Here is a 17,345-nt window from a genome sequence, read left to right as displayed (position 1 = left end):
CGCTGTAATAAATTAACTGTGAGTGCAAAAGTTTTCCTGAGCTCTGTAAGTCCTTCTAGCAACTCATTGAACTCAGGGGTTGTCTCCGGGACCCCTAAACTGTAGTGAGTGGAGGGGGATTAAGTCAGAGAGTTAGCAGGGCCAGAACACATGGCATTTTGAACGATCTGGATAGACTTTAGGTTTTTTTTGTGTGTGTGTTGTTTTTTTTTAACCTGAGATTGGAGCCACTGGAGGGCTTAGAGCGGGCGTGATATGATTTCTTTTTTGTTGTCATCACCTGAGGATATTTTTTCCCATTGATTTTTAGAGAAAGTGGAAGGAGAGAAGGAGAGAGAAACATCGATGTGAGATAGACACATTGATTATTTACCTCCTTTAATCCAGGTAATTGCCCTTTAACAGGAACCGAACCCGCCACCCTTTGGCGTGCAAGCCAATGCTCTAGCCACTGAGGAACACCAGCCAGGGCAGGAGTGACATGATTTTAATAAATATTTCTCCAGATGCTGCATAGAAAATGAACGGTAGGTGGAGGAGGGCAGGCGGGGTAAGGGCTGAGCTGATTAGGAGGGTGTGGCAATAAACCAGGTGACAGACAACTGACGGAAGGTGGCTTGCATTAGGGTGATCACTGGTGACGTAAGAGTCAAATTCCCAAACACATTTTAAAGGTAGAGCCAACACTATTGGCTGATGAATCAGATGTGGAATGTAACAGAAAGCAGCCGAGAAAGATCCCAACGTGCGTCTCTGCGTGCATGACTTGAGCAGCTGGATGAAAAGGGAGTTGTCGTTTACTAAGATGGGGAGACCATGGGAGGAGCAGGTGTGGGGTGTGAGAGGGACGGGGAACTCGGCGTCAGATATGTGAGGCGTGAGATGCCTCTTCTTTTCGAGCGGAACGGCTGAGTAAGGAGTTGGAGATGTGAGTCTGCAGTTACAACACCATCATTGCTAGAGTAAGCCCCTATAAATATGATTACTGGAATAAGCCTACTTAACGAGGCCTTAGTAAAGTAGGATTAGAGAAGGCCTCAATTGCCATTATTTTTGGATGAAGCCTCTATAAACATAGCATTATTGTGATTTGAGGAGGCCCCAATAAATCTTATGTCTAGGGAGTCAGCCTCTATGAATAGACGGTGATAAATATTACTGAAAATGCCCTTGCTAAATAGTCTTATTATTTTATGATTGGCATCAGTACATGTCACGGTAATCAACATCAGTTTATTTGGGTGAATGGGTGGATGAAGACAAGGTCAAGCTCATGAATAGTGTGTGAAGAGGTGGGTGAAGGACGTGAAGGGGCAGAGTTCTGGAGCCCATTGGGGAGGGAAGAGGAGGTTGGGAGAACCAACTGGAGATGGGGTGGGGCAGGTGGACAAGGAAGCTAGTTTGTCTGTTTTTTCCCCCACTGAGCTCTTTATTTATCCTATTATCCTACTGTGATATTGTGCTTTCTAATAAGAAATATATATTTGGTCTGGGTCCTGATTATGACAGCTCCTAAAAGCCCTGGAATTTCCCAAGTCACAAAAGCCATAAAGGTGCAAATGAGGTAACTTTCGGACCCCACTTAAGGATGGGGGAATGGTTGCCAGGGGAGCCAACCATGTGATTAGAGGGTTGGAGATCTCAGTCCCAGCCCCTGACCTCTGGGGAGGAGAGAGGAGCCGGGATTTGAGTTCACTCACCAATGGCCAAGGATTTAGTCAATCACACGTGTGTCATGCAACCTCTTTGGGGAGTTTCAGGGGTGGTGAACACTTGGAGATTTGGGGAGAGTGGTGACTTCAGAGAGGTTATAGGAGCTCTGAGTCCCTTCCCCACACCTGGCCGTCTGCATCTCTTCCATCTGGCTGTTTCTGCGTTATGTCCTTCTATAATAAACTGGCAATGTAGTAAGTAACATGTTTCTCTGAGCTCTGTGAGCATCCCTAGAAAATGAATAGACCCCCAAGGAGGGGGTCATGGGAACCTCCAACCTATCGCTGGTGGTCAGAAGCACGGGTGACATCCTGGACTGTGATTGGCATCTGAAGGGGGGGGGGTGCAGTCTTGCAGGGCTGAGCTTTTAACCTGTGGGATCTGATAGTACCTCCAGGTAGATAATGTCCGAATTGAGTTCATTGCTTGGTGGCGTGAGGGGAGAAGAAAAAATACACATTGGAATTGTTGTCAGAATGGGACCTACACACCCGTTTCTTAGAAGTAGAATTGTCATGTGTGGGGGGGTTGCACGATGGATCTCTGTCCTCGTGTCTACAGAAACAGCAGGTTGGGTTGTCATCATACACCCCCCAACCCCATCCACCACACTAACTCCCACCCCTCAGGGAGTCACCCTGTGGTGGTTTCACATCAGTTTTATTAGACTCCAAAAAATCGCTCTAATGGATATTCCATTTCTCAAACACCCCCCCCCTCCCCGCAGGTGGAGCCTTGAGTCTTCTCAGGTCCCTCCCACCCGGTCCCATTCTTTCTCCTTCCACATGGGACTCAGGAGTCAGGGTCCCCGCCCCCCCGCCCCACACCCAGAGTCCAGGACCGAGACCCCCCTCATGCCCCCAGGAACCAGGATTTCAGGCCTCTAGACCCGCCCCCTCCTCTTCAGTGACCTCATTTTAACTTCCCGATGAAGTTGGTGGACACATCTGGGCTCAGCGGGGCGTGGACAGGCGCCGACATTCCTTCATCCGGTAGGCACACATGTAGAAAATTCCTGTGAGAGAAAAGGTCCCAATGGACACCCCCCGCCTCTCACCCCCTGCCAAGCTCCCTGGGTGTCCACAGGATCTGGAGTCTGCCTTCTGTCTGGGTGCTGGGAGCCCATGGGAGACCCCCTATCTTCTCTCCCTGGAGAGTATGCTTGCTCATCCCAGACACCGCCCTCCCCACCCCCAAGCCCAGGTACCTGCAAAGAAGGTCATGAGCAGGGCCACCCAGCCCAGGATATAAGACCAGGAAAAGCGCCAGTCCCCGAAACGGCGGCCGAAGAAGCTGACGGTGACTCCAGTGTAAATAGCCAAGGCCAGCAGGACAAAAATAGCTGGGGGAGAGGGTGGGGTGGGAACAGGGATGAAGTTGGGGTTGGAGACGGGGGTGGACGTGAGATTGAGGAAAGGGGTAGGGTGGGGTGGGTGGGTGGGGATCTGGTGAGGACAGGGTTGAGTTGAGAGTGGGAGTCCAGGTGGACAGGGAGTGGTGGGGCTGGGGTGGAGATGGGGCAGGGCTGTGCTGTGTCATAGAGAATCTGACTGGGCTTTGTCTCTGGTTCCTGGGAGGACTCCACATCCAAGGAGCCTCCTGAGTTATGCGTGTCTTTGCCATTGTTGAGCCCCTGGGATCACACCTGTTGTTGAGCTGAGATGACTCAGGATGGGAGCTGGTCACCAGAAACACAACCACCGAACCCGACAGTTGAGGCTTTGAGCTGGTTGATATCAGCCCCTCCGGGGAGGGGAGTGGGGAGGAGGTTGAGTTCAGTCACTGGATGCCAAGTGCTGGGAGCTTCCTGGTTACTGAACACGTGTGTGTGTGCGGGGGCGGGGGGGGGGTCCCTTTCAGGCGTCTCCTTCTGCATCTGTTTATTTGGCTGGTCTTGAGTTGATCCTTTATAACACGGGTGGGGAACCTATTTTTTGCCAAGGGCCATTTGGATATGTATAACATCATTCGCAGGCCATACAAAATTATCAACTTAAAAAATAGCCTGCTATGTTTGCTCAAACATGGAATTAACTCACCCCTAATGCCTTGGCAGGGCCAGACCAAATGATTTCGGGGGCCTTGTACGTATGACCCACGGGCCGAAGGTTCCCCACCCCTTTATAATAAAACTGTAATTGTTAAGTATAGTGCTTTTCTGAGTTTGGTGAGTTGTTCTAACAAGATTTTCAAACCCGAGTGGGTCCTGGAAACCGTCAACTTGGAAGCCAGTTGGTCAAAAACACAGGTGGCTTGGGGACCCCACTTGCAGCTGAAGTAGGGGCAGTCTTGTTGGGAACCGTGGCCTTAAACCTACGGAGTCTGACGCTAATGCCAGAACTGAATTGCAATGTCAGAATAGGAGGAATTAGAAATAGCCTTGGTGTTGGTGTTGGTTGTGGGGTTGGGATGAGGGTGGGGATGGGGTTGAGAGTGAGGAGTCTGGGATGAGAGGGGTGTTGGGGGTGGGGTTGGATTGGGGTTGGAGATGGGCAGGGAGTAAGGAGTAGGAAGAGGGAGAGGGTACACTCACTGGAGGCGAAAAACATGATGCCGGTGGAAAACGGCCGGGAGAGGCGGGTGAAGGTTGGCTGCTGAGCGAAGGCCAGGATGCCCATGATGATGCCGGAGGTGGCACACAGGGAGGACAGGATCATGAAGGCCCGGGTGGCGTTCCAGTATGCTGTGGGGGCACCCGGCGGTCACTCCTGGGCCTCCCCTACCCTCAGTGGGAAAGCTGCTACCTCGGAGAGCAGGAATGCCTTACCCCTCTCCATATCCCTGCCCTAGCTTCTCCTCCACCTCTTAGCAAGTGCCCTCCTTTTCACCTGGCCAACTCCTATCCATCCCTCAAAACCCAGCTCCCAAATCCCCTCCTCTAGAAAGCATCCCTTTGCCACTCAGGTATCATCCTCACCCCCTGCTCTGGGTTGTGACTCTTTACCTGTCTCCCCCTCCAGTCTGATTGCTCCCTGAGGACAGGGACTGGGTTGATTTTATGTCACGAATACCCCCAGTATAGGTTTGGTTTGCACGGGGCCTGGAGAAATGGTTGTTGGGTAAGTGAGTGAATGAATGATGCTGACTCCCCATATTGTCCTGCTGATCATTCTTTATCCTCTCTCCCATTGCTCTATTGCAGTGGTCGGCAAACTCATTAGTCAACAGAGCCAAATATCAACAGTACAATGATTGAAATTTCTTTTGAGAGCCAAATTTTTTATATTTAAGCTTCTTCTAACACCACTTCTTCAAAATAGACTCGCTCAGGCTGTGGTATTTTGTGGAAGAGCCACACTCAAGAGGCAAAAGAGCCGCATGTGGCTCGCAAGCCGCAGTTTGCCGACCACCGCTCTATTGCATTTCCTTCATGCCACTTGCCCATATCTGAAAACGCCCCATTTGTTTATTTTTAACTTATTTACTTTGTCTGTCTCTCCCCACGGAATTCTCAGCTCTGTGAGGACCAAGGTCTTGCTTTCTCATACACTGCTATATCCCCAGCACCTTGAGCCTGGCCTATGACAGATGCTCAATAAGCATGTTGAAGGAAAGAGTGTTGAGCACCGGGGATCATTCTTCTCTCTTCCCATAAATTGTATACTATGTAATATACCACATCATAGATAGAGATGTAGTATATTACATAATATATTATATATATACTATACATATATAATATGTGTGTATAATATACATTGCAAGAGCCCTATACTGTAAGTACTATTCCTATCCTCATATTTATAATATACACTGAGTGGCCAGATTATTATGATCTCTGAACGCATAATAATCTGGCCACTCAGTGTGTGTGTGTGTGTGTGTGTGTGTGTGTGTATTAGAGGCCCAGTGCATGAATTCGTGCATGGGTGGGGTCCGGCCAGCCTGGCCAGGGGGAGGGCACATGGGCAGTTGGCCACCTGCCTGCTGGTCGAACTCCTGGTCGAGGGGACAATTTGCATATTAACCTTTTATTATATAGGATATACACTGAGTGGCCAGATTATTATGCATTCAGAGATCATACTAATCTGGCCACTCAGTATATATTGTAACATATACATACACACACACACATACATATATACATAGAGTTATATACATATATATTACACAGCCTGGCACATAGCAAGTATAGTACCTCATCCAGTATTTAGCAAATTTAGGGTCTATCTTGCTTTTGTATCCCCCAGTACCTAACAGTTTTTTTTTTCCCAATTACAGTTGACAATCAATATTATTTTATATTCATTTTTTGTATACAACATAGCGGTTAGAGAATTATAGAATTTAAGAAGTATCCCCCGATACTTCAGGTACCCGCTGGCACCCTACATAGTTATCACATTATTGCTGACTATATTCCCTATGCTGTACTTTACATCCCATATCTACTTGGTAGCTACCAACCTGTACTTCTCAGTCCCTTCACCTTGTCACCCCACCCCAGCTCCCTTCCTATGGGGTGATCAACGGTTTATTCTCTGTGTCTGAGTCTGTTTATGTTTTGTTTGTTCATTTATTTTCTTTTTTAGATTCCACGGATAAGGGAAATCGTATGGTACTTGTCTTTTCCTGACGTATGTCACTCAGCACATTAACATAGTTCTTGATCCATCGTCAATATTTAGAAAATGCTGTTCTGGCAGCCACAGCCCCACCTGCTGTACCTGACCTCGACTTGTGTAGGACATGTCCCCTCTCCCTACTGAACCCCTCAATCGACACGTGCTGCAACTGCACTGGGGAGGAATACTGAAACCCCAGCCTTCCGGCTTCCCATGCTCAGTGACCTTGGCGTGACCCTTTCCTTCTCTGAGCCACAGGTTTCTCCATCTGCTGGACAGGCGGCTCGCCCTTGGGCTGTGAGGTTCTGCCCTATGGGCTCTGCCCCAGGCACAGCCCAGACCCCGCCCGGAGCCTCACCAACACTCTCCGTCTGCAGGTAGCACTTGTTGCCCAGGCAATACCGCCACAGGCCCTGGTGGGCAAAGGACCCCGACAGCCGGTACTGCATCCAGTGGTCTGTCGCTGTGGCCACCACTAGGAGGATAGTCCCCACCCAGGCGCAGAAGAGGCCACCGCCCATGAAGCTGTACATGGCGATCTGTGGGGAAGGGGAGAGATGGGGTCAGGAGCTGGACTCCTGGGTCTAAGGGAGGAGGGGCTGGGGGCGTGGACTCCTGGGTCTGAGGGAGGAGGGGGCTGGGGGCCTGGACTCCTGGGTCTGAGGGAGGAGGGGCTGGGGGCCTGGACTCCTGGGTCTGAGGGAGGAGGGGCTGGGGGCCTGGGCTACTGGGTCTGAGGGAGGAGGGGCTGGGGGCCTGGACTCCTGGGTCTGATGGAGGAGGGGCTGGGGGCCTAGACTCCTGGTCTGATGGAGGAGGGGCTGGGGGCCTGGACTCCTGGGTCTGATGGAGGAGGGGCTGGGGGCCTGGACTCCTGGGTCTGAGGGAGGAGGGGCTGGGGGCCTGGATTCCTGGATCTGAGGGAGGAGGGGCTGGGGGCCTGGACACCTGGGTCTGAGGACCTGGAATCCTGGGTCTGAGGGAGGAGGGGCTGGGGCCTGGACTCCTGGGTCTGAGGGAGGAGGGGCTGGGGCCTGGACTCCTGGGTCTGAGGGAGGAGGGGATGGGGGCCTGGACTCCTGGGTCTGAGGGAGGAGGAACTGAGGAGCTACACCTCTGGGTCTTGGGGGAGAGAGATCCTGGGGGCCTGGATTTCCAGGCCTTAAGCCAGGAGGTGGCGTGGGCACTGGGGCACCAAAATCCCTGGGGGAAGAGGAGGCTGGGGCCCTGGAGTCCTGGGTCCCGGGTGTGAAGGGGACTAGGACTGGAACCTCACCGGGCCCCGGGGAAAGGAAGGAGCTGGAGAACTGGATGCCTAGGTCTTGGGGGAGGAGGGGCTGTGGGTCCCATGCCCGGTCCCTACCTGAGTGGCAGAGCCTGTCCTGAGCACTCCGTCCGCCTCGGCCCCTCTGTGCAGACTGAGCTGAGCCAGGTTGCTGGCCTCTCTGCTCCCCAGGCCCCCCAAATCCCTTAAGCCTCCCCACACAATGGCCCCACAGCCCAGCAGCTTCCAGCAAGCAGAAGTGCAACGGTGGCAGAGGCCCCAAATGGAATTTGCTGAAGCAGGAATCCAGGCCTCCCTCCCTGCACCCCCAGGCCCCACTGGCCTCTCTCTGTGACCCTCAACGACCCTCCCCCTGTCACAGGCCTTGCTCACAGCACCCACTGGGTCAGCCTGAGCTGCGTAAGCGCACACACACAGACACAAGACATTGGGACACGCATCCATTTATTGTTCAACCGGGCTCCTCCCCCCACCCCACTCCCAAGGGCAGGAAATGGGGTGGTGTCTGGGAATACTGGGCCTGGGGGGATGCTTTGTGGATGAGGTCAGAGGGCATGTCACAGTTGGGGCCAGGACAGGAAGGACGTTGAGGATGAGATGGGGTGGAAGATGGGCTGGGATTGGAGCTGAGCTGAGGAGGAAGTTGAAGATGGGGCTGGGTTGACCTGAAGTAGGTGGGGGGTGAGGATGAAGAAGCTGGGAATGAGATGGGTTCAGTAGAGATGGGGACAGAGACGGGAATGAGGGAATGGGAAGAGGGTACTGAGTGGGGGTGGGATGGGGTTGCAGAGGCCGATGAATGGCTTTGGGCTTGAGAATGGGGTCAGGATCCAGATGGAAAATGAGCTGAGGGTTGTCGCTGTAGCTGGGGGTGGTGCTGGGATGGGGAGAGGCACGGGCTGTGAGGTGCAAGGCTTGGGATGCTAAGTGAGGTCCGGGTTTCAGCAGGGGATTCCCAGGCCCCCTGCTGAGGCCGTATTTTTTTTGGGGGGGCGGGGGGGGGAGGACGGGGTATCTCTGACAGGGCTGAGGTCCCCCTTGGGCTCCAGGACCCTCTTGGTGACCCTGAGAGGCCTCCGGATGCCAAGGTGCTGGGCTGTCAGGGTGCTAGTACTCAATGTCCCAGTCCTCAGCGGCAGGTGGCGTGGCCAGGGGTGGCTCCGGACCTCCCGCTTCCTTCTTCCCATCCTGGGTAGGCAGTGTTGGGGGTGATGATGGCATCATGGGTGGGTTCCTGGGGCCAGCCCCGGAGTCCCCTACCCAGACCGGCTTTGGCTGCTCAGACCTCCCAGGGTCTCGTCGCCTCTGGCCCCGGCCCCGGCCCCAGCCTGGCCTGCGAGGGACGTCCCAGTCCCTGCACCCCCTGAATGGCCTCTTGGCGGCCTGGGGCTGGGGGTCGGGAGCCTGGGGGTGGCAGGTGCAGGAGGGCAGGGACTGCTGGAGGTTATAGGCCCCCAGCAAGGCACTGTGCAGGAGGTAGGAGAGGGCGTCCAGGCGGATGGGCACGGTGACAGAGGCCAGGCTCTCGGGGAGCCCCAGGTGTGCTGGGTCTGGGGTGCCCAGGAGAGAAGACGGCAGGGCTGGGAAGGGCACAGGGGGCCACGGCCCTGTCCCGGGTGGTGGCAGGTTGTTCCTGGAATGGCAAGAGGACAGGTCAGCCGAAGCCGGTTTGGCTCAGTGGATAGAGCGTCGGCCTGCGGACTGAAGGGTCCCGGGTTTGATTCCGGTCAAGGGCATGTACCTTGGTTGCGGGCACATCCCCAGTGGGAGGTGTGCAGGAGGCAGCTGATCGATGTTTCTCTCTCATCGATGTTTCTAGCTCTCTCTCCCTCTCCCTTCCTCTCTGTAAAATATCAATAAAATATATTTAAAAAAAAAATAACGCAGAATGTTATTTAAAAAAAAAAAAAAGAGGACAGGTCAGCGGCTCCCACCATCCGCCCACCTTGCCCGGGGCAGCCTGGCGGCCTCTGTGCCTCCGGGGGCCCATCTCTCCGTCCTGACTTCTGCGTCCACCTCGGGCGCCCTCACCCCCTTCGCCCCACCCTCTCTCCTCCCACCCCCTCTCTGTTTCTCCTTTTGCAGAAAGACAGGCAGCTGGGCTGGCACTTCAGCCTCAGGGAGATGTCAGTTCCAGTCCAGGCTGCCCGCCCGGTTCGCTCCTGACGCATCTCAGGCCAAATGACTTTCCCACACTGACCTCGATTTTTTCCCACCAAAACGTGCCCTTTGGTGGTACCCAAGGTGCCTGTGAAATGGCTGGGTCTGGGACATGTTCAAGAAATGCAGGCAGTTATTATTATTACTATTATTTTTATTTTTATTTTTATTATTTCTCCGGTCCTATGGCTGTTCCTGGCATTTTCCATTCTCCTGGTTCATTCTCGAAATTTCTCTCTGTCCCAGGAATATCTGGTTCTAGCTCTCTCCCTAGTCCTAAGTATCTGGCTCAATTCTGTCACCAAGATCCTTCAAGGTTCTGTTTCTGGGCAATGATACCTGAGACTTTTTTGTTTCTCTGATGGTCTCAGAGGGCGGGGGGTGGGGGGGAACGGGGGTGGTCAATTCACCTCCCTCTGATTTTCTCTGTCCACGCCCCTCTCTGGGTCTCTGTGCCCCTTACAAGCCCGAGGGAGGTCTTGAGTCTCTCACCCGTCCGGCCCCATCTCTTCCTTCTGCTGCTCCATCTGCACGAGGGTCCCTCGAGTCTCTTCTAGCACCTTCCGCAGGATTTCTCCAGGGCCAGGGAGGTGGGAGGGGTCCGGGGAGAAAGTGGGCGGGGCTTGTCAGAAAGGGGGCGGGGCCGCAGGGCGTGAGGAGCCGTGGGAAAGAATGCAGGGCAGGAGGTAGTTCCTCAAGCCCACGCAGCTCAAGACTCAGCTCCCACTTCCCCAGACCCAGGTATCCAGGCCCCCAGCCCCTCCTCCCTCAGACCCAGGTATCCAGGCCCCCAGCCCCTCCTCCCTCAGACCCAGGAGTCCATGCCCCCCACCCCCTCCTCCCTCAGACCCAGGAGTCCAGGCCCCCACCCCCACCTTCCTCAGACCCAGGAGTCCATGCCCCCCACCCCCTCCTCCCTCAGACCCAGGAGTCCAGGCCCCCAGCCCCTCCTTCCTCAGACCCAGGGGTCCATGCCCCCAGCCCCTCCTCCCTCAGACCCAGGAGTCCAGGCCCCCAGCCCCTCCTCCCTCAGACCCAGGAGTCCAGGCCCCCAGCCCCTCCTCCCTCAGACCCAGGGGTCCAGGCCCCCAGCCCCTCCTCCCTCAGACCCAGGAGTCTAGGCCCCCAGCCCCTCCACTCTCTCCATCTGTACCCCTGGTTTCTGGGGACTGGATGGTGTTCTTCAGGACTGAAGGAGCATTTAGACAGGGAAATCTGGAGGTCTGGACCCTCCCCGGGGTAGAGGGGTTAGTAAATGGCTGGGAGTTTCAGGGCCTGGATTCCATTTGAGGCTCTGTCTCTGTCTTACTTTGTGACTTTAAGGTCTATGTTTTGCTTTCTCTAGCTGAGAAATGGGGCTCTAATACCCTCCCGGTTCTTAGGAAGTTTACGAGGATACCGGGTGTGTTAAGTAGTCAACACAGAATCGGCACTATCATTAATCTAAACGAGTGAGACTTCCTTATCATTACTGTAGGTGGTCATCGCAGTGTTTTATTGAGGAACTAAGTAAAAAGTCATTCTCTTATCCGTTCATTTAAGAAACACCCACTCAGTGCGTGCTCTATGCTGGGCTGGGCGCTGGGGGTGCAGCCGGGATAAAACAGATGCGGCCCCTATTCCCACAGGTGTTGAGAGACGTGGAGAAGACACAGCAACACATTTCCTGTAGGTGCTGCGAAGGTGTGGAACCAGGGCCAGGGGATACAGAGAGCAGCTATTTCCGATGAGGTGCTTAGGGAAGGCACCCGAGGGAGCAGCAAATGCAAAGGTCTGAGGGTGGAATAGGCATCGTGTTGGAGGGCTGGGGCCGGAATGAGGGATACCAGGGAGAGGAGAGGGAACGTTCTATTTTTTTTTTTAAATAAATAGTTGATTTTGGAATGTTTTTATATTTACAGAAAACTTACAGAGATAATAGAGAGTTCCCATATACTCCTCACCTAGCTTCCCTAATGTTAGCGTGTCACACGGCTGTGTCACGGCAACAGACCAACAGGACTATGAACTAATTTTTACACTGATGTTCTTTTTCTGTCTTTTTCTTTTTTTCTGTCCCGGAGTCCGATGCAGGGTATCGTCGGGTCATCACATCTCCTTTGTAGTCCCTGCTCTGCAGCAGTTGGTCTTTCCTCCCCCGACCCCACAATCTTGACAGTTTTGAGGAATACTCGTAGCTATTTTATAAAATAGAGATCTGTCTCGATGAATAATCCTAACTCATTACATTCTCCTTTCAGAGAGGAACAAACTGTGCCTCAGAGAGGCCACGGTGCCTAAGGTCACGGAGCTTGTAAGGGGCACAGCAGGGATTGGAACCTGGGGCTGCCTAGCTCTGGAGTCTGTGCTATTAATAGAGACACAAGTAGAAGCCAGCCTGCAAAGGACCCTGTAGGCTACAGGAAAGACTTTGAACACTTTTTTTTTTTTAATCCTCACCCGAGGATATTTTTTCCATTGACTTTTACAGAGAATGGAAGGGAGAGGGAGCGATAGAGAGACACATCGATGTGAGAGAGACACATCGATTGCCTCCTGCATGCCCCCAACCAGGGCCCATGCCCCTGACCAGGGCCGGGAGCCTACAACCGAGGTACGTGCCCTTGACTGGAATCGAACCTGGGACCCTTCAGTCCGTTAGGCCGATGCTCTATCCACTGAGCCAAACCAGCTAGGGCTGAACACGTTTTTAAAACTTATAGAACATTAAGATGACTTTGGCCCTGGCCGGTTTGGCTCAGTGGATAGAGCGTCGGCCTTCGGACTCAGGGGTCCTGGGTTCGATTCCCGTCAAGGGCATGTACCTTGGTTGCGGGCACATCCCTGGTGGGGGGTGTGCAGGAGGCAGCTGATTGATGTTTCTCTCTCATCAATGTTTCTGGCTCTCTATCCCTCTCCTTTCCTCTCTAGAAAATCAATAATATATATATATTTTTTTTTTTTTTTAAAAAGATGACTTTGAATATTTGAAAGCAGAGGTGTGACGCAATTTGATTTACGTTTTAAGAAGAGTACTGTGTCTTCACTTTGGAGAATGGGTTGTAGTGGAAAGCAAGTATGGACGCATGGGAGCCCCGGGAGGAAGCCGCTATGGTCTGGGTGAGGGGGGGCAGTGACACCAAGGTGGTGGGGGCTGGGAAGATGGGAATGAATGTGAGAGGTACAGGTGACCCTTGAACAACATGGGTTTGAACTGGGAGGTTCTACTTATATGCATATTTTTTTCCAATAAATACACTGAGTGGCCAGATTATTATGATCTCTGAACGCATAATAATCTGGTCACTCATTGTATATCCTATATAATAAAAGGCTAATATGCAAATTGTCCCCTCAACCAGGAGTTTGACCAGCAGGCAGGCGGGCCAACCGCCCATGTCCCCTCCCCCTGGCCAGGCTGGCCAGACCCCCCCCCCCCATGCACGAATTCATGCACCGGGCCTCTAAAATAAATATATATATATATTTTTTTAAGAGTCAACTAACTGTATTTTGGAGGAAGAACTATCAGGACTTGCTGCAGGACTGCTGGGGTAGGTAATGGGGGATCCATGAGGCCAAGTGCTCAGTCCCTTTGAACACGGATCTTCAAGAAGAGGTTACAACACCCCACTTTAAGGATGAGAAATCCCAGATACTAACTTTCACTTTCTGAGTTCGCTAGAATCCAGGCCTTTCGCTGGATAACGCCGGTGACGCCAAAATGATGCAGAATTGGTACCTGCCCTCCAAGGGCTCTCTCAGTCTTGAAGGGTGGGGTGCAGACACAGAGATGGACAAGTAACATTGCAGGGTGACCAGAGCCAGCACATAGGGAGGAACGGGAGCAGTGAGTGCCCTAAGCAGTGCTGCCTGCAGGCAAAGGGTGGAAGGTGATGTCAGGGAAGTGGTTTTAGAGAAGGTGTCCCCATGATCAGCGGCCATGTGGCTGGAATCTAAAGATTTTGATCAAGGAAGGCTTTTGCCCAGCCGGCAGTGGCTCAGTGGTTGAGCGTCCACCTGTGAACCGAGAGATCACGGTTCTATTCCCAGTCAAGGGCACATGCCTGGGTGGCGGGTTCGATCCCCAGTGGGGGGCGTGCAGGAGGCAGCCGATCAATGATTCTCTCTCTCATTGATGTTTCTCTCTCTCTCTCTCTCTGAAATCAATAAAAATAATATACTTTTTTAAAAAAAGAAGAAGGAAGGCTTTTCTTTCCTGGCAACTATGATTAGGATCTGGGTCTCCAGATTTGAACTTTGGGTCTACCCATCCGGTTATACCTTATCCCAAAGAGACAGCTTATATGTCCAGGCAGGGTTTGTAAATTCAGGGCTCGAATCGCTGCTATTTACCCAACAAGTTGCTTAGGCTTTTTGAGTCAACGATTCTTTGCAGATATAGCGCTTTTGCTCAATTCCAGCTTAGGGGGAGTGCTTCTGTTCTGCTCGGTTAGGTTTCTCCTACGTCCGCGATCCCGGTCTGACTTCTTCAAGTACCTCGTACCTGGCCCTTTAAGGGTCTCCTCCCACGCTGAGAGAAAGGAGGCGGGATCTTGCGTCTCTAAAGAAATGCCTTTTACACAGCTTTCTATCAAAATTGACAGCCAAGTTCCGAAAAGTGACCAATAAATTCCCGTGTCGGGATGGGGGGCGGGGAGGGGGGGGGGGGGAAGGAGTGAAGCTTCCGATTCGCTGGGGACCAATTTAGCCCCGCCCCCTCCTTGCTACGTGAGGCAGCGCCAGATAGCTTCCTCGACTCTGATTGCAGAGTGCGCTTGAGTTGCGTCCCTCCTTCGCTCTTTGATTGGCTACGTTACTGAGCGCGAGCCTCTTTCTCACCCTCTGATTGGCTGTCCTCTTTCCGCTTCTGTTTTTCGGGCTGTAACTGACATTTTTTGCTCTGGCCTCCAGCGGTGGCGGTTGTCTGCTCCAGAACGGTCTCTTCCCGCCGTGATCAGATCGATCAGATCGAAGCTGGGAGAGGACGGGGGCCCTGGGCTGGGCTGAGGGGGAATCCCGCCCACGGAGCCCCATTGCCCTACCCCCGCCTTAGGGTCGACCCCTCCTCTCACCGCCCCCCACAGGCATCGTACTGTCAAGGATGCAAGAGCTGACCTTTAGGCTCACGGATGCCCCCAAGGCCCGCTTCACCCCACTTCCGGCCCCTCCGGACACCCCACCCCCCACCCCCGCACTCTCCCCTGAGCCTTTTCCATTCTCTCAACCCTTCCAGCTTGGGGTCCCCTGTCACCTGCCTTCCATCCTGCTTCCCACCCGCTGGAGGGCTCTCCCCTCACTGCTCCCCTCCCAGCCCCTCAAGGCCCAGGGGTCACCTTGAGACTTTGACTCAAGAGTTCTGCTTCTGCACCCCTTATTTCTAGCTCCCGGGCCCCTCAGATGACCGGGGAAACCCTGTGGACTCCAAGGAGGCGTTGGGGGCCCACACCTCAGGGGTCCCATCCTTCCTGGGGTTTATGCCTCCCCCTCACAGCCCCCTAGTCTAGGCCCTTGAGGATGAAGGTCAGGACCGACCCCCCGGCTCCCCGCAGTTCAGCCTTCCCCATTTCCCTAGTCTTCCTGATCCTTGGGAAGTCCTGGAACCCTGCAAGTTGTAGGGGGCGGGGGCGGCCATACTGAGGGCCCCCACTCTTTCAGGGGGCCCCAGGCATCCTTCAGTGTCCAGGGGAGGTCTCCAGGGAAACCTCTACCTTTGGATCCACATTCCTTCCCCTTTTCCCTATTCTTAGGGCCCAACCCTCACTGCCATTCTCCTCTCCCCTACCCCACTCCCTTTTTATATGTGTTTTATTGACATTTTTGAAATTCAGGAAGTCATCTTTAAGGCCCCCCCACCCCTTCCTGAGGTCTCTGCCAGCTCCTCCTCAGCCGGGTTCCCTGCCCCTTAGGATCCACCATCTCCTGAAGGGACCCCTCCTCACTGCCAGTTCCTTCACATCCAGATACCCCAGGGTGTCCTTCACAGTAAAGGGGGTCATTCCTGCCCTATGAACCCCAGTCTGCCTACTTAGGGGCTCCCCTGTCACTTCCTCCTCCCTCCACTGTCAAGAGGACTGCTCGGGGATTATCCTCAGGGCCTCTCCCCACTTTGGAATTGCCCCTCCCCCTTTGACAGACATTGGGGACAATCTATACTAATAAAAGGGTAATATGCTAATTAGACCAGGAGACCTTCCAGATGACCTTCCAGATGTCCTTCTGGACAAAGCCACAGCGGCTGCCTGAGGCTCAGGCAAGCCTCGGATGGCGGCTGCGGCTGCCCAGGGACAGCCTGAGGCTCAGGGGTGCCCAGGATGGTGGCTGCCAGCTCAGGCAAGCTGGGGATGGCGGCTGCCCAGTGGCCCAAGGCTCACTTAGGGGGCCATCAGGCCAGCAGGGGAGCCATTAGGGGCATCAGGCTGGCAGGTAGGCAAGTGGTTAGGAGCCAGCGGTCCCGGATTGCGAGAGGGATGTCCAACTCCCAGTTTAGGCTCGATCCCTGATTGGAGAGGGTGCTGGCCAGGCTGAGGGACACCCCTCTGTGCACGAATTTTGTGCACCGGGCCCCTAGTCCTTTTCATAGTTACCCGTGTTGAGGGAGTCACCTTCGGGGCTTCCCCAGGTTTTGAAAATTCCCACACGGCACCTCCCAAACTCGCTGACTGTCCCCTGAGCCACGGAGAGCAGAAGTTACTTTCCTGATGCAAAGGGTGACCTCGGCACCACCCTTCGCCTTCCTGATCTGTCACGACCGGTTGAGAGCCGCTAGCAGGGTCGCCTAAGACCATCGGAAAACACAGATATGTACATTACGATTCATAACAATAGCAAAATTACAGTTATGAAGTAGCAACGAAAATAATTTTATGGTTGGGGGCCACCACAACATGAACTGTATTAAAGGGTCGCAGCATTAGAAAGGTTGAGAACCACTGCTCTAGACCAGTGGTCGGCAAACTCATTAGTCAACAGAGCCAAATATCAACAGTACAACGACTGAAATTTCTTTGGAGAGCCAAATTTTTTAAACTTAAACTTCTAACGCCACTTCTTCCAAATAGACTCGCCCAGACCGTGGTGTTTTGTGGAAGAGCCACACTCAAGGGGCCAAAGAGCCACATGTGGCTCACGAGCCGCAGTTTGCCGACCACTGCTCTAGACCAAAAGGTTCACTTTCAAGTCCTCTCTCTAGGATTCTCCTCATCTGTCCAACCACCAGCTTTCCCCCTTCTAGTCGCTATCCTAAGGCCCCCCTTTCCTCAGTCCCCCTGTCATCAATGCTCACTCTCAGGCACCCCTGGGTTATAGTCAGCATCCAGGCCACCAGCCTTATGCTAACCTGTGCCTCCTCCTATTGTAGGCAGTTAGACAGACAGGAGCAGGGCAAGGGACGATGGGCCAGGTACAGGTCATCTGGGTGGGAAGCCCCAGGTGCCTAGCAACGGACAATCAGTTGTAGGGTGGGACCTCGCCCCCAAGGTGACCTTTTCTCCCCTAGCATATTGCTGGTCAGGAGGTTTGGACCCCATGACCTTTCCTCCCTAGAGATGACATCTAGGCCTCAAGTTGTAGTTCAGCTCCAGGCCCAGGATAAGCAGCAAAATCAGTCACGGCTGCGGTCAGGGGCACCTGCATGGAAT

At 53.6% G+C, this 17,345-nt stretch overlaps 2 protein-coding genes across 2 annotated transcripts; both read right to left on the bottom strand.

Moving 5' to 3' along the window:
- Nucleotides 1–2,666: 2,666 nt before the first annotated feature.
- Nucleotides 2,667–6,814, bottom strand: LIM2 (lens intrinsic membrane protein 2; the record flags this gene model as incomplete). The annotated part of the gene is made up of 4 exons (XM_080644769.1): nt 2,667–2,728; nt 2,921–3,055; nt 4,247–4,396; nt 6,640–6,814. The coding sequence occupies 4 exons, from the start codon at nt 6,812–6,814 to the stop codon at nt 2,667–2,669; spliced, it is 522 nt and encodes a 173-aa protein (XP_080500895.1).
- Nucleotides 6,815–8,673: 1,859 nt separating this feature from the next.
- Nucleotides 8,674–10,367, bottom strand: LOC308235721 (piRNA-mediated silencing protein C19orf84; the record flags this gene model as incomplete). The annotated part of the gene is made up of 2 exons (XM_080644764.1): nt 10,219–10,367; nt 8,674–9,199 (listed from the first exon to the last, which is right to left on the bottom strand). The coding sequence occupies exons 1-2, from the start codon at nt 10,251–10,253 to the stop codon at nt 8,674–8,676; spliced, it is 561 nt and encodes a 186-aa protein (XP_080500890.1). The 5' UTR covers nt 10,254–10,367.
- Nucleotides 10,368–17,345: the final 6,978 nt, after the last annotated feature.

The sequence above is a fragment of the Plecotus auritus genome (genome assembly GCF_963455305.1).
Source record: "Plecotus auritus genome assembly, chromosome: 10".
In the NCBI taxonomy this organism is placed as follows: domain Eukaryota; kingdom Metazoa; phylum Chordata; class Mammalia; order Chiroptera; family Vespertilionidae; genus Plecotus; species Plecotus auritus.
This window is presented reverse-complemented; position numbering and strand designations above follow the sequence as displayed.